Source organism: Pogoniulus pusillus, chromosome 24 (assembly GCF_015220805.1).
Source record: "Pogoniulus pusillus isolate bPogPus1 chromosome 24, bPogPus1.pri, whole genome shotgun sequence".
NCBI lineage: Eukaryota > Metazoa > Chordata > Aves > Piciformes > Lybiidae > Pogoniulus > Pogoniulus pusillus.
In genome coordinates, this window is record NC_087287.1 from 5,077,655 (window position 1) to 5,094,221 (window position 16,567).

The window sequence follows — 16,567 nt, forward strand, 5'->3', positions numbered from 1 at the left end:
TTTCTGGGTTACCGTCAGCAGCAAGTCACCAATTCATTAAGAGACAGAATTACACCTATATGCTTATAGCTATGTGCCCTTACACTAACAGGGGAGAACTTTGCCTTCAGCTCCATTCCAAGGCAGTGATGCACACAGAATGGGGAAGACCTCCAAAAACCCACCACCAAACAGGGGTCTCTTTGGTCTACAAGAGTGATTCTGACAGTTTGTCATGGCTCTAGATAAAACAAGGAAGAACAGGGGACAGTTCTGCTCAGTGCTAGTTATCTACCACACTTCCGTTGTGACAAAAACTTGACAGAAAAGGTTCCAAACGCAACCAGAGCTTGTTTCACAACCTCTCCCCACTCATGATTTGCAACGGTTCATAGAATCATAGAATCAAGCAGGTTGGAAGAGATCTCCAACCTCATCCAGTCCAACCTAGCACCCAGCCCTGGTCAATCAACCAGACAATGGCACTAAGTGCCCCAGCCAGGCTTGGCTTCAACACCTCCAGGCACTGCGACTCCACCACCTCCCTGGGCAGCCCATTCCAGTGCCAATCACTCTCTGTCAGGAACTCGCTCCTAACATCCAGCCTAGACCTGCCCTGGCACAACTTCAGACTGTGTCCCCTTGTTCTATTGCTGGTTGCCTGGCAGCAGAGCCCAACCTCACCTGGCTACAACCTCCCTTCAGGTAGTTTTAGAGAGCAATGAGGTCATCCCTGAGCCTCCTCTGCTGCAGGCTGCACACCCCCAGCTCCCTCAGCCTCTCCTTGCAGGGCTGTGCTCCAGGCCCCTCCCCAGCCTTGCTGCCCTTCTCTCAACACCTTCCAGCACCTCAACATCTCTCTTCAATTGAGGAGCCCAAAATGGACACAGTGCTCAAGGTGTGGCCTGACCAGTGCTGAGTACAGGGGCAGAAGAACCTCCCTTGTCCTGCTGCCCACACTGTTCCTGATCCAGGCCAGGATGTCATTGGCTCTGCTGCCCACCTGGGCACACTGCAGGCTCATCTTCAACTACTCTCTACCAGCACCCCCAGGCCCCTCTCTGCCTGGCTGCTCTCAGCCACTCTGGCCCCAGCCTGCAGCGCTGCTTGAGGGTGTTGTGGCCAAAGTGTAGAACCCTGCACTAGGCTTTGTTCAATCTCATCCCATTGGCCTCTGCCCACCCATCCAGCCTGGCAAGGTCCCTCTGCAAGGCTCTCCTACCCTCCAACAGATCCACACCTGCACCTAGCTTGGTGCCACCTGCAAACTTACTGATGTTGGTCTCAATCCCCTGGTCCAGATCGTCAATAAAGATATTGAACAGGACCAGGCCCAGCACTGATCCCTGGGGAACACTGCTAGTGAGAGCTGCCAACTGGATGCCCACTGGTTCTCCAGCCTAGTCCCCAGAAGCAAATAAGAAAACAGAAAAAAAAGTATTATCGTTAGGGCAATCAAGGCAAAAGGAGGCTGAATACCAGAATGAGGAGAAGCAACCAGTACTAATTGTGGATATCCTACATATCACCTGGAGCACTGCATGCAGCGGTGGCCCATGCTGCACAATAAAAGATATGGCCAGGCTGGGAGGTGTCCTGAGAACAGCCAAAAGAATGATCAGAGGACTGGATGACCTGCCATGTGAGGAAAGGCTGAGCGAGCTAGGCTTGTGCAGCCAGGAGAAGAGAAGGCTCAGGGCAGACCTTATCACCAGAGACCAGGACACAAAGGGTGGCTACCAGGAGGACGCAGACTCCCTTGTGACAAGGAGTCCCATGGAAAAGGGGATGGGAATAAGTTAATGCTGGGGAAATTCCCACTGGACTCCAGAAGACAATTTATCACCGTGAGAACAGTCGGACACTGGAGTCATCTCCCAAAGGAAGCAGTGGAGTCCTCTACACCTGACAGTTTGCAGACTCAGCTTGCCAGGGTGCTGGGCCAGTTATTTCAACTCTGCCACCACCTACAAAGGTTGGAGCAGATGATCCTTGGGGTCTCTTCCAGCCTGGCATTCTGTGTATCAGACTAGGGCTAGCTTTCCTCTACAGTAATCTAGTGGCTCCAGGTAAGTATCAGGCTGCTTCTTATGAGATCCTGATGGAGAAGCATCATATCCCCATAGTATTGTGAAGTTCTGGCAAACTAAAAGTTCTCCTGCCCCTTGTATTCCTCTGAAGCATTCACATTTCTACCACTTACTTTAAAGACCTAGGAGCTCATTTCTTCAAGTCGTGTTTACAAGCCTTGCTCTGCTGGCACTGATAACAAGGCCTGCTCAAAGCTGGAGGATTTTGTCTCTCTAGAAAACATCAGGTGAAGGATCCCACAATGGCAAAGTGAGCACCTTGAAGGAGTACTGTGGTTGTAACACGGTGGCAGAAGGAACTTCAAGGGTTAAATGGAGGTGTATTCGATGAAACAGCAGCTACTTGAGGCCAATAGTGGCAATGCAAAGACGAAATCAACAACTCAATAAGGTTAAGCATATTTGGATGTGGCTGGCCTAGCAGTGAGGTTCTAAAAACCTGAGGTATTTATTGCAGGAGCCCTAACTCCTGCAGGAAAAGAGGAGGACGTGAACAGGAAACAAAGCAGAAGGATGATGGCAGCTGAAGGGCTTGAAGAATGCCATTAGCATCAAAGGACACAGAGCATCAAAACTCATGCACTAAACTATCTAAAGGCTTTAGACAAGCCTTAGAAAGACTTCAAAATAAAAACAGACAGCTTCTAGTAGTTCTTGGATGTAGAGGGCAGGGCAAAACCTACACAGCTATACCTTCAAAGTGCCCCATTACTAAACAGCTAAGGTGCCATGCTTCTCCTCTGACTTCAAGGTCACTGGTCCTCCTTTGTTTTCCACATCCTGAAATATTAGACAAAGCAGGTTGCTGTTGATAGCACCTGCTCTGTTCCATCTAGCTTGGCAGGATCTATAAACTTCTGCAGAGAGGAACAATTGAGAGCCTGAACAGTCAATACAAGTCTTAACTGCTTGGACAGGATATCAATTCTTCCAGAAGCTGCTACATATTGATTTGGAGGCATCTGATTTCACTTTCAGAAACAATTAGCAACAGCATCTAGTTCCCTGAAGAGAAGTTAATGTTTAACAGCTGAAGAACAGAAGGTTAAAAAAATCCTTCCTCACTGAACACTAATTAGACATCCAAACATGCTCATTTCCTTGACATGATCATATCCATTTGTCAATGATTATTAAGACAGCATCCACTCCTAGATCTATAGGAAACACTGAGTCTGTGGTAAAAGGGGTCTATGCTATCGATAGTCCAAGAACAGCTACTGGTTGGAATCTTACTGTAATAATTTGCTCTTTAACAACATCAGTTTAGAGGGTATTAAATAGACTGCATCATTCAACTACATGAACCAGTCATAATTATCTGTTAATGATATTGGTTTAGTGAATATTAAGTAGACAGCATCACTCTACTACATGAACCAGGCAAACTTTAAATGCTCTTTATGGAAACTGTCAGTATGAATTGTGCAAGTCTTACCAAACAAGATGTCCTTCACCAGTTCTCAGTTCTCATGAAGCTAGACGGAATAGAACTGTATTTATTGCCTGTGTCACTGCAAAATGCAAGCAAGGTTTAATACTGACTCCATTTGTGTCCTCATTTGACTGATACCACAAACAACTTAAGGTTCAAAGCATCTTATGAGGAAGGAATCCAAAGCCCAGGTTTCTATCTAAGCCAGAGTTTGCTTAACTTGAATTTTCACAGGAGGTAAGCTTGCAGTCAGATGTTTTAAATGCAAGAGAGAAAAGCTGGCACAGACTGAGGCTGTCCAAAAGCAGCAATCAAAGAAACTCAATAACCTTGGAGGCTGGCACAGTAACTATCCTGAAATCAGAGTTAATGTTGATGCTTTATCTTTAAAGAAATTAGATTCTAACTGTTGGGAAATGTTTACAAATTTTAATTAGCTTGGGCAGCTTGTGCCATCTCAGTAACTTAACCATATCCTTATTTGCCTGTAAATAATGAAGAGCTTTTGCATCCTTATCACTCCACACAGATCTTTCCTTAACTAACCAAGTGTCCTTCAAACCCAGAGAAAACCAATTCATATGTTCCAGGACCTATCAAGCCAGGTGATGATCTGACTTGTGACCGTATGAGAAAGAGGATTTAAAATTTTAAGCAAAGTTCAAGTTTAAGAGACCAGAGTGACCCTGGAGATGACACTTCCTTGCTGGAAGACCACTGTCCAAAACAAGCCCCTCATATTCTGAGCATTGTAGTGAATTTAAGAGGTGCTGGATCTTTCATAGGTTCATAAAATGGTTTGGGTTGGAAGGGATCTTGAAGATTATCCAGTTCCAAACTCCCTGCCATGGGCAGGGACATCTTCCACTAGCCCAGGCTGCTCAAGGTCTCATTCAACTTGGTATTGGACACCTCTAAGAAAGGAGCATCCACAACTTTGTGGGCAACGTGTTCCTCACTGTCCAAAATTTCTTCCCAATATCCGTTCTAAATCTCCCCTCTTCCAGCTTAAAGCCTTTGCCCATTTCCCCTCCCCAGCTCTCTTGTTGCTCCTTCAGGTACTAGAAGGCTGCTCTAAGGTTTCCCCAGAGTCTTTTCTTCTCCAGGCTGAAGAGCCCAAACTCTCCCACAGGAGACGTTCTGTAGCCTCCTGATCATCTTTGTGGCCTCCAACAGTTCCATGTCCCTCTTATGCTGGGAGCCCCAGAACTGGACGTGGGGCTGCAGATGGGGGTCTCACAAGAGAAGCCTCCTGCTGGTCACTTTAATGTGAAACGAGCAAGAAAGTGACCTATGTCCACAGCAGGTGCTGACAGGAGGTGTAATTTGTACATTTCACTGTGTAAGTACCCACCACCAATTTCAGCTGCTGCGCTGGGTTTCAGGGAACGTCCCCAGCACCAAAAGATGTGCACCTCTGTAAGGAAGCAATGCCTGCTTGTTACTGCTAACCCCACCAGCAAGGAGCTGGATGCCCCATTTTGGTGAGGCAGACACTGTTGCAGGAGAGTGCATCACTCAGTGAAGGAAGCCCAGGCAACCAGCGACACAACAAGCATAGTCTCAAGTTGTGCCAGGGGGAGGTATAGGCTGGATGGTAGCAGGAAGTATACAGGTTGGACTGGATGATCTTGGAGGTCTCTTCCAACCTGGTTGATTCTATGATTCTACATTACAGTGGTTTTAAATGAAATCAACAAACATCTAGGTGCAGCAGTGCAGAGCATGGAAACAACTCCGTTTGCAGCCTGGGTAAATATTACTCCATCTCCTCACACAGAGTCCCAGCAGGGTGGGGTTGGAAAGGGCTTCTGGAGACCATCCAGTCCAATCCCCCTGCTAAAGCAGCGGCGCGCAGAGCAGCTTGCGCAGGATGAGAGGGCAGGTGGGGTCGGTGTCTGTCCAGGAGAGCGCACAACCGCTCCGGGCAGCCTGCTCCCGGGCTCCAGCGCCCTCACAGCTCCCGAAGCTTTTCCCTAGAGAACGCCGCCTGCTCTTGCGAGGTGCTCTACTCTAACAGCAAGACTTTGCTCTCCTCATCCGAGCCTCCCCACGGCAAAGCTGCTCCTCGCAGTCCGCCTCGGCGCACATCCCGCCGCGGCCTACCCCCGGGCCCGTTCCCCGTGGGGCCACGCTCCACCGCCATGTCAGCCCCGCCGCGGCTGGGGAGCCACCGCACCGCCCGACACAGCCTGCTTCTCCGCCCGCCCCTCAGCAGCCCTCCTCTTCCTCCTTCCTCTCCTTCTCCTCCTTCTCCTCCTTCTCCTCCTCCTCCTCCTCCGCCGCCGCCACCGCTCGCTGCCCCCACCTACCGCCCGCCGCCGCCGCCTGGGAAGTAGGGGCGGGCAGCAGTGCCTGACGGGCAGCAGTGCCTGACGGGCAGCGCTCGGGCGGCAATGGCGGCAGAGGGCGCGGGCGGCGCCGCAATGGCGGCAGGCTCCTGCTGCTGCCTGCGCCTCTGCGGGCGGCTGCCGCCTGGGCCGGCTCTGTGCGGCTCTGTGCGCCCCGGGGCCGAAAGGCACCGACGGAGCTGTCCCGGTTATCACAGCATCTCCACAGATCGCAGAATCACTCAGGGTTGGAAGAGACCTCAAGGATCAGCCAGTTCCAACCCCCCTGCCATGGGCAGGGACACCTCACACTAGGACACCTCGTCCAGCCTGGCCTTAAACACCTCCAGGGAGAAGGCTTCCACCACCTCTCAAGGCAACCCCTTCCAGAGTCTCACCACCCTCATGGGGAAGAACTTCTTCCTAACCTCCAGTCTGAATCTCCCTATTTCTCGCTTTGCTCCATTCCCCCCAGTCCTACCACTACCTGACAGCACAAAAAGTCCCTGCCCAGCCTTCTTGTGGGTCCCCTTCAGATACTGATCATTGAGTCCAACCCTTCTGCCAGAGCAGGACCACAGAATCTCGCTCAGGTCACACAGGAACGCATCCAGACAGGCTATGTTGGAAGGATGGAGTTAAAATGTGTATGAAATGAACTGATGTGAAACCAGGCTAAGAGGAATGGAAAGCTTAAGACTGAAGGTCTTAAGACTGAAGGGCAGAATGAGCTCGAAGGCTGAAATGAATGCAAACAGGACACAGGAATTAAGAGCAGTATCTAAAGACAGTAAAAATCTGTCAGCCTCTGCAGATTATGCCTTCTGCTGTCACAACATAAACCAGAGGCAGATTTGGACACGGACCAAAACATCAAGGTGTCTTCTCCACGACCTGTGAGCATTTTAAGACTAAAACCCACATCTCCAGAAGAAGAATTTAAATGTAAATGCTGGACCCTCTTAGTATTATGACTAGATAATAGTATAATGGCATAGGTAAGGGATGGAGCAGGTGTACAGTGATTGATGGGATGTAAAATGATGTAACTAATCATATAGAAATACAATATATAAACTGCTGCTGCTGGAGCTATCAAGGACTGCATTTGTGGTTTATCACCCAGCACTGAAATTGAGCAGATAGCCTGATTCTGTCTTTGCACGCTGGCAAAAGGACTACACCTGGGTGCAGGTTGCATTGGTGCTCATCAGTACCCAAAGAATCACAGAATCAATCAGGCTGGAAAAGATCTTCAAGATCATCAAGTCCAAGCTAAAGCAAGTGCAACTCGTGGTCTAACTGCAATCCCTTGGAGAGCTGCTTGCTGTAACAAATACTGTCTGTAAGTAGGGGACTTAGATAAATGACAGCACAAAGAAGGCTAACTCCAGCTGTGCAGGAAGGAGGGGTCAAATCTCAGATGGCCATTAACAGGCTTTCAAATAAAAGTTTATGTTTTAAATTGAGATTTTTATTCTCTTCTGTTTTGACCTTCTACAGTTTGTGTTTTCACATGCAACATGACTGTGCTACTACTATTTTCACTGCAGTAGCAGTTGTGACGTAACCCTGTTGTTTTTGTGGGCTGCTTGCAGGGACTAAATAGCAGACCAAAAGCCTTGATAAAAACAGATGTGTTATGTCATGATGTAGTGGCAAGCCTGGTAGATCCTGGCAGATCCTGGCAGTGCCTTCCCAACAGAAGCCGTTCTGTGACCTGCTTTCTGTGCTGGTTACAGCTTGGTGTGACCTCCCAGAAGCTGAACTGGAAGGTTACCTTATTCAATCCTCATCTGTCTTTCTCTTTCATTCAGTCTTATGTAATGAAGATCTCCCTAAACATTGCATAGCACTGAATAAAATACTGGTTTACCTCTGAACAATTCTTGCTTGTGAACTGGTCTCTCTCTGGCACTTTCTGTGCACTAAATAACCCAGGTCGAAATTCTAGCAAGGACTTCACAACAGAAACTGTCACTCACTACCACATTTGGACCCACACACTTACAGACTAAAAAGCAAGGAAAATGAATGTCTCATCCCACTTGTTTTAGTGTTACCAAAACACCTTTGAATCCTTTAGCTTTCACCTCAAGAAATTGTGAGGGTTTTTTTCATCTCCTGGGACTGCCTGGATGATCTTGGAGGTCTCTTCCAACCTGGTTGATTCTATGATCCTATGATCCTATGTGTTTGACATACAGTGCACTTTCATATAGCAGCTGCCTCTAATTTACAAGGTGCATAAATACAGTACCTACAGAAATTTACAACTGACATGGTACCAGATTTTCTGCTGGTTTGTAACCTGCTCTTCACATCTTACAAACTTCATCTCTTTCCAGGTTACACTTCTAAATAGCAGGAAGAGCAGAGATAAGGTATGAGGGTAAAAAAAACAATATCAGTTTTGCCTCCAATCTGGGGGGGGTTGGGTAACACCCAAACCATCACACTATGATTTCCTATCTTGTATTACCATAGTATTGTCCTACTGCCTCTCTGTGGGACTGATCCAAAGGTTTGCTGCAAGTATAGAATCACAGAATCATAGAATCAGTCAGGGTTGGAAGGGATCACAAGGTTCATCTAGTTCCAACCCCCCTGCCACGGGCAGCTGACAGGTTGCAGGCTGCCACTGAGAAGACCTGCAGCTACCTCTAAAGAAATCACAGATATTGTCTCTCTCTGATGTGAGAGTGCACCCAAATTTTAACACATCCACATTCTCCAGCAGAGACCTGTGTTCCACTAAACAAGATTGAAAGATAAGAGGATCTTTATGCTTCTCAATCTTCAGTATTCTCCAGAGACAGGGATCTGTATCAGATCTGGGAATCGGGAGTGTATCTCATTCAGCTCCTGATGCCTACCTATGCACTCACCAAATTTGGTAACTGAACTTGATACTACAAAATCATAGAATCATAGAATTAGTTAGGGTTGGAAGGGACCACAAGGATCATCTAGTTCCAACCTCCCTGCAAGGGATGGGGCCTCAACCACCTCCCAGGCCAACCCATTCCAGCCTCTCACCACTCTCATGCTCACGTCCAGTCTGAATCTCCCCACCTCCAGCTTTGCTCCATTGCTGGTCCTCTGTTCATGGGTAATGAATGTCAGCAGTCAGGTAGAGAAAGGTGGTTGCATGTCTCAAATATGTAGAGGAGCCACCGACTCTGTTTTCTCCTTAGTTCACTTTGCTTCCAGTGGTGGTTAGAATGACTGTAAGAAGGAGAAGGAAGGAATGACTGATGGGATGATGGATAAATCTGACAGAAGTAACAAAGGGAAAGGAACAATTCCCTTTTTATTAATTCCCACAAATGGCCTCACCAGCTGAAGCCATTCAGTTTAGTGGCAGAATTTTGTGAATCACAGAATCAACCAGGTTGGAAGAGACCTCCAAGATTATCCTGTCCAAGTGAAGGTCAGTATAATTGTTCAAATCCTTGTATTAAAATACAACGTTGCAATGCTCTTCTCACTTGTTCCCTGTGATAGGACAAGGAGCAATGGAAGGCAGCTGCAGTACAGGAGGTTCCACCTCAACACAAGGGGAAACTTCTTTACTGTAAAGGTCCCAGAGCACTGGAACAAGCTCCCCAGAAAGGTTGTGGAGTCTCCTTCTCTGGAGCCTTTCAAGGCCTGTCTGGATGTGTTCCTGTGTGACCTGAGCTAGATTGTGTGGTCCTGCTCTGGCAGGGGGGTTGAACTCGATGGTCTCTTTGGGTCCCGTCCAACCTCTAACACCCTGTGATCCTGTATGACATGGAAAAGAAGGGATAAACATTGTGGATTTGTTGGCAAATGATGCGTTGGTGAGGCTGCATCTGGAATACTGTTTCCAGTTCTGGGCCACTCAGGTCAAGAGGGACATCAGAGTCCAGGACAGAGACACAAAAATGAGGAAGGGAGTGGAACATCTTCCTTATGAGGAGAGCCTGAGGGAGCTGGAGATCTGCAGTTTGGAGAAGAGGAGACTGAGGGATGACTTCATTCATGTTTATAAATATGTGCAGGGTGAGTGCCAAGAGGATGGAGCCAGCCTCTGCTCAGTGATGCCCAATGACAGGACAAAGGGCAATGGGTGGAAGCTGAGGCATAGGAAACAAGGAAACATGAGGAAATCTTTTTTCACTGTGAGGATAACAGAACAGTGGAACAGGCTGCCCGGGAGGTTGTGGAGTCTCTCTCTCTGGAGATATTCAAAACCCACCTGGATGCATTCCTGTGTGATCCACTCTAGGTGATCCTGCTCTGGCAGGGGGGTTGGCCTGGTTGAGCTTTGGAGATCCCTTCCAGCCCCTGATATTCTGTGATTCAATGTAATAGGAAAGCATTTCCTGAGACTATTTCCTCTTTAATTCTGACTTAGCAGTAATTACAAATCCCTTTAAAAAAATCACAACATCTTGGGATGAATGAAATTAATGAAGTCTGGTTTTTCACAGACTGCTGTTTTATAGATGCTAAGCTCAAACCAAAATGTTCTCCAGATTTATTAACTCAGTGTGTTCATGAAAGGCTGTGCTTAGTGTGAAGTCTGTGCTGTGTAATAACAGCTGAGCTTACACTACAGTGCTTCTTTCAGTCAGGACTCATCTAGAGACCATTACAAGCTCTCTTTTCTCCATCTATTGATCCACATAACAATTTTACCTTCTCCATACCAAAACTGTCTGAAATGGGCTAGTAAGTTTTAAATTCTGAGGCAATAAGGGCAGACCTGCACATTTGCCATAATTGCATAAGCCTTTGTTAAGGAAAGGATAGAGAAAAGAAAAGAAAAGAAAAGAAAAGAAAAGAAAAGAAAAGAAAAGAAAAGAAAAGAAAAGAAAAGAAAAGAAAAGAAAAGAAAAGAAAAGAAAAGAAAAGAAAAGAAAAGAAAAGAAAAGAAAAGAAAAGAAAAGAAGAGAAAAGAAGAGAAAAGAAGAGAAAAGAAAAGAAGAGAAAAGAAGAGAAAAGAAAAGAAAAGAAAAGAAAAGAAAAGAAAAGAAAAGAAAAGAAAAGAAAAGAAAAGAAAAGAAAAGAAAAGAAAAGAAAAGAAAAGAAAAGAAGAGAAGAGAAGAGAAGAGAAGAGAAGAGAAGAGAAGAGAAGAGAAGAGAAGAGAAGAGAAGAGAAGAGAAGAGAAGAGAAGAAAAGAGAAGAAAAGAGAAGAAAAGAGAAGAAAAGAGAAGAAAAGAGAAGAAAAGAGAAGAAAAGAGAAGAAAAGAGAAGAAAAGAGAAGAAAAGAGAAGAAAAGAGAAGAAAAGAAAAGAAAAGAAAAGAAAAGAAAAGAAAAGAAAAGAAAAGAAAAGAAAAGAAAAGAAAAGAAAAGAAAAGACAGGCAGCAAGGCTACCCTCCAGCCTTGATCATCCCTGTGAGGAGAGGCTGAGGGAGCTGGGGTTGTTTAGCCTGGAAAAGAGGAGGCTCAGGGCAGTCCTCATTGCTGCCTACAGCTACCTGAAGGGAGGCTGTAGCCAAGTGGGGTTGGGCTCTGCTCCCAGGCAAGCAGCAACAGAACAAGGGGACACAGTCTCAAGTTGTGGCAGGGGAGGTCTAGGCTGGATGTTAGGAGAGAGTTCCTGGCAGAGAGAGCAATTGGCATTGGAATGGGCTGCCCAGGGAGGTGGTGGAGTCACCATGCCTGGAGGTGCTCAAGAAAAGTGACACTTAGTGCCATGGTCTGGTTGATTGGCCAGGGCTGGGTGCTAGGTTGGGCTGGATGAGCTTGGAGGTCTCCTCCAACATGGTTGATTCTCTGATTCTATAGGCCTCTAAAGTCAGTCAAAGGAGGCTGACATAACTAAGGTGTGTGTACTGCATACTGAGCCATTTCAAAGGAAATAGTCAGCAGTATTGTTACAAAACTAGAGAGCTCCACAGGAGTTCACTATTTGAGTCTTTACCCCAGTTCCCATGCAGAATTTGCAGCCCTTGCTTAGGTTGATACTGCCATGGTGATTCTGTTAGTAGTATTTAAGGCACTACTTCAAAAGAAGTTGAAGTGTACCTGCATGACTTGCAGCACAGACTGCAGTGCAGCCAGACAGGACTGGTGTGATCAGCCTTTAGGTGTCACTGTGCTCTTAAGAGTAGACATCAGTTCAACATTTTGGCTAACTCAGAAAAGTATACATCTTTTTTATTTCCTAAACCAGAATCTCCTACCTGGTAACATCTTAAGTTTTCAACTTCAAAAGTAAACAGAAATTGCTGTTAAGCAGCAAAATCTGTTTGTAAAGCTATGAAAAAGTAGAGATCTTTTTCATGTAAACCTACAGATGGCAAAGAATCTGAGTTGAATATAAGACAAGTTGTGCAACTACAAGCCATTGTGCACAAGTAGTCTTCTATCCAACTCAGATTCTCTGGATTCAGGGAGACACAGACATGTGAATGACTCCCACATGCTACCATCTTGTCTTTCTAGTAGATACTTAAACAAATAAAAAGCAGCCATCTAACCACACATCCAGAAAATACACAGAACAGACACTTGAGAGATGACCTGAAGTATGCAGCCACTATCAGATAGATAGAAGCAAGCACTATGCAGTTCTTTATCCATGGGAGAAAAGTCTATCATTATCTCAAAGGCAGTAGAGCTTGGTAGATCTAAGTAATATGCAAGCTGTAAATGAGGAGGATTAACCATAGGAAAAAAATAGTGAATTTAACAGAGTCACATCAAGACTGAGTGTCTTTCTGGAAGACAGGCTGCAGCTAAAAGCTAGATACAGGGTTCAATAAAGGGAAAAAAAGAAAACAAGCAAACCAACAAAATCCAACAAGTAACAGGTGAGATGAAATTGCTTGAAATGTGCAGGCAAAGAGATTAAATGACTGATTGATCTCCAGTAGCCCTTAATACCATGATTCTCCAGGTCCTTAATAATCCACTAAGTATACTAATCACTTGAATTATGATTGAAACTCTCAGCCTACTTTTGAATTTGAATCTCCTTTCAGCCAATGAGATCAATTGTGCTGTGCAGACCTACCTCTTTGGCATGTTTAATCATAGAATCAGCCAGGTTGGAAGAGACCTCCAAGCTCATCCAGTCCAGCCTAGCACCCAGCCCTATCCAGTCAACTAGACCATGGCACCAACTGCCTCATCCAGTCTTTTCTTGAACACCTCCAGAGATGGTGACTCCACCACCTCCCTGGGCAGTCCATTAGAATGAAAGCTGTTTAACCTCAAAATGTTTTCAGTATCAGGAGTAGATGTAGTGTGTAAGACTGTGTTGCTCTGTATGCTCACAGCCTTCATGAGACACACGTGGCCTGGGCTATGCAGAGCTTCACGTCCAAGGAGTCACAGGAATGTGAATCACAATGCTAAGCAACTGTGTCACTTAGGCAACTAGGGGCAGGCTCACAGGAGGTATGTGACACAGGATGGCTCTGCATATAAGATAAAACAGAGTCATAGAACTGTTTGCATTGTAAGAGACCTTTGAGTCCAACTCTCAACCCAGCACTGCCAGGTCACCGTCACACCGTTATCAGCACCACATCTACAAGGCTTTTCAATCACTCCAGGAGTGGGGTCTCCACCACTGCTGTGGACATCCTGTTCTAGGGCTTGACAGTGCTTGTGGGGAAGAAATTATTCCTAATGTCCAACCTAAACCTCCCCTGGTGCAACTTTAGGATGTTTCTTCTCATTCTTTCACTTGTTTCTTGGGAGAAGAGACCAACCTCACCTGGCTCAAATCTCCTCTCCAGGAGCTATACAGAGTAGTGATGTCTCCTCTGAGCCTCCTCTTTTACAGGCTAAACACTCCTAGATCCTTCAGCTGCTCCTCCCCAGTCCTGTTCTCCAGACCATTCACCAGCTTTGTTGCCCTTCTCTGGACCTACTCCAGCACTTCCATGTCCTTGGAGTAAGGAGTCCAAAACTGAACTGAGTCTTGGAGGTACAGCCTTATCTTTGCTAAGTACACATGGATGATCCCTGCCCTACTAGTGCTGGCCACCACTGCTGATCCAGGCCAGGATGATATTGGCCTTCTTGGCCACCTCAGCACACAGTGGTTCATATGGTAGCTCCTGGACTGGCAAAAGTTCAGTGACCACACAGGGTACATGAAGTAGATCCTGTGCAGTGTTTTGGGGATCCTTTTGAGCTGGAACACTGAGGCACAGCCTCTGTCAGGCCACTCGATGGAAAGCAAGATCCTGTGGATCATACCAGAGAGTCTATGCCCCAATCCCCACGGTTCACAGAAAGAAACATAGAATCATAGAATGGTTTGGGTTGAAAGGGACCACAAGATCACAGGATGTTAGGGGTTGGAAGGGACCTCTGGAGATCTCTGAATATAATCTAGCACAGGTTGCACAGGAACACATTCAGACAGGGCTGGAAAGGCTCCAGAGAAGGAGTCTCCACAGCCTCTCTGGGCTCTGGAATCCTCACAGTAAAGAAGTCCTTCCTCATGCTGAGGTGGAACTTCCTGTGCTGCAGTTTCCATTCCTTGCCTCTTGTCCTATCCCAGGGCACAAGTGAGCAGAGGCTCTCCCTGTCCATTCCTTCCTGACCCCCAGCCCTCAGATATTTATGGACATTGATCAGATCCCCTCTCAGCCTTCTCCTCTCCAGACTCTCAGCCCCAGGGCTCTCAGCCTCTCCTCATCAGACAGTGCTTCAGTCCTTTCAGCCTTTTCAGATCCTTGTTAGCCCTCTCTTGGACTCTCTCAAGTAGATCCCTGTCCCTCTTGAACTTAAAGATCATCTAGTTCCAATCCCATGTCATGGGCCCTAGAAACATCTTCAACTAGCCCAGGCTGCTCAAGGCCTCACCCAACCTGGCCTTCAGGGAGGGCACATCCAGGACCTTCTTGGGCAACCTGCTGCAGTGTCTCACCACCCTCAGCGTTAAGAGTTTCTTCCTGATCGCCAGTCTAAATCTGCCCTCCTCAAGTTTCAGTCCATTACCTCTCGTTCTATCAATACAAGCCCTTGTCCAAAGTCCCTCCCCAGCTCTCCTGGAGGCCTTTCAGGTACTGGAAGGCTGCTCTAAGGTCTCCCTGCAGCCTTACCTTCCCCAGACTGAACAGCCCAAACTCTCCCAGCCTATCCCCAGAGTAAAGGTTCTCCATCCCTCTGATCATCCCCATGGCCTCCTCTGGACCAGCTCCAGCTCCTTCTTGTACTGGGGGCACTAGAACTGCGTGCAGAATCCCCTCCCTGTCCCGCTGGCCATGCTACTTTTGATGCAGCAATACAACATCCTAGGTTGTCAGGCTTCTCAGAGCTTACCGATGAAGTGGAATGTCCTTGTGTCCTGATCTGCCTCCCCTCTCCCTCCTCTAAGGCACATGGAAATCCAGTATCTCTCCTTCAGAAATGACAACTCTCCTGGATGATTAGGGGCAGAAAGACAGGCGATCAGGCCGTTCCCGAGCGCGGACTCTGCAGTGGGTTCACCCGCGGATGCAGCGGCTGAAGCCGCCCTGCTGACCCTTCACAGGGCAGCGCCGCCTGCCCTCCACCTCTCACGCCGGCCCGGGCCGGTGTAATGGTGGTGACCGGTTGTCGCGGCCCAGCAGCGCCCATGTGCGGGGCCCAGCCTCCAAGAAGCCAGCCCCCCCGGACCGCAGCATCACCCGGGCTCCTGCGGGGCGACGCTGGGGAGAGGCGCGGGCCCGAGCTCTCTTTAGCGGCAGCAGCGGCGGCAGCGGCGGCGGCGGCTCGGGAGGCGGCGGCGGCTCGCAGCGCCCCAGGCCTCTGCACGGCAGGGGGCGCCGCAGCCTCGCGCGGCTGCCGCTGGCGGGGGCGCGGGAGCCGTCCCGGCGCGTGCGCGCTGCAGAGGCGGCGGCGGCCTGAAGAGCCCCGCGGGGAGAGCGGGCGGCGGCTGCCAGGCTTCTTGCGGGGGGTTGGTGTGTCGCAGGGCGGCCCGGATCGCTCGCCACCATGCCTGCCGTCTCGAAGGGCGATGGGATGCGAGGCCTGGCGGTCTTCATCTCCGATATCCGGAACTGTGAGTGGCGGCTGAGGCGCGGCGGAGCAGGACTGGGGCCTGGGCCGGGCTGGGCCGGTCGTTGCCAGGGGCCGTGAGGCCGGGGCCGTTTTCCCTCAGTGCTCCCCGCAGTGCCCCCCTCCTCTCCCGCTGTGGTCGCGGCGGGCTCGCGGAGCTGCTGCTTCACGAAATGGCGACGCGCCCCGGGGGGCGGCGGGGGAGGCGGCGCGGCGCGGGGGGAGCTGCCTGAGGCCCTTGGCTGTGCATTTGGGTTGGTTTGTGCCTTTTGAGGGGCTTAGCTGAGACATTTCCTTCTGTCTCCTTTCCCTCGTCGTCGCGCAGGTGCGCTGGGCTGTCAGCCCCGGCGGTGCCGGGGTGCCAAGGTGTCGGTGCCCACCGTTTGTCAGGCGCCGGAGCGCAGCCGGCGCGGCGTGTTGCGGGCGCGGGTGGGTTGTGGCGGCCCGGGGAGCGGCGTGCCTGGTCACTGAGCACATTCGCCAGCGGCTTTCAATTGAGAACGTCACTGATGGAAAGCAGGCCGCTGTGAGAGGGCCTGCGAGCAGGGCCTGCCCTGGCTATGCCTCGACTCTGCTTAAATGGGCTTTGGAAGTCTGCATTGACACAAACGAGCTTTCTGGTCGTGTGCCGTCAAAAATGGGATGGGGAAGGGTGTGAGCGAGTGTCCCCCGGAGGGGAGAGCGGGCAGCGTGCCCGTGAGTGTGCAATGCAGTGAGCAAGAGTACAGAGCTGCTGCTGCTTGGGGAGACAGAGAGAA

The 16,567-nt window shown here is 48.8% G+C and overlaps 2 protein-coding genes across 8 annotated transcripts in view; one reads left to right on the plus strand and one right to left on the minus strand.

Annotated features, from left to right (window-relative positions):
• CHID1 (chitinase domain containing 1) overlaps positions 1 to 15,434 on the minus strand; it is a 127,168-nt gene extending 111,734 nt beyond the window's left edge. Inside the window, exons 1-3 of one of the 4 annotated variants that reach the window (XM_064163128.1) lie at positions 15,093 to 15,434; positions 8,910 to 9,062; positions 3,508 to 3,583 (exon numbers count right to left, since the gene is read on the minus strand). The gene's annotated coding sequence lies outside the window, so the exon portion shown is untranslated. Of the gene's footprint in view, positions 1 to 1,252; positions 1,346 to 3,507; positions 3,584 to 5,816; positions 5,889 to 8,909; positions 9,063 to 15,092 lie in introns of those variants that run through there. The other 3 variants (XM_064163130.1, XM_064163131.1, XM_064163129.1) reach the window with 3 other exon arrangements.
• Positions 15,435 to 15,648: 214 nt separating this feature from the next.
• AP2A2 (adaptor related protein complex 2 subunit alpha 2) overlaps positions 15,649 to 16,567 on the plus strand; it is a 56,470-nt gene continuing 55,551 nt past the window's right edge. For all 4 annotated transcript variants that reach the window (XM_064163140.1, XM_064163144.1, XM_064163141.1 and 1 more), the window contains exon 1: positions 15,649 to 15,813. In XM_064163140.1, the coding sequence (XP_064019210.1) occupies positions 15,747 to 15,813 (67 nt within the window). In that variant the 5' untranslated portion in view covers positions 15,649 to 15,746. The remainder of the gene's footprint in view (positions 15,814 to 16,567) is intronic.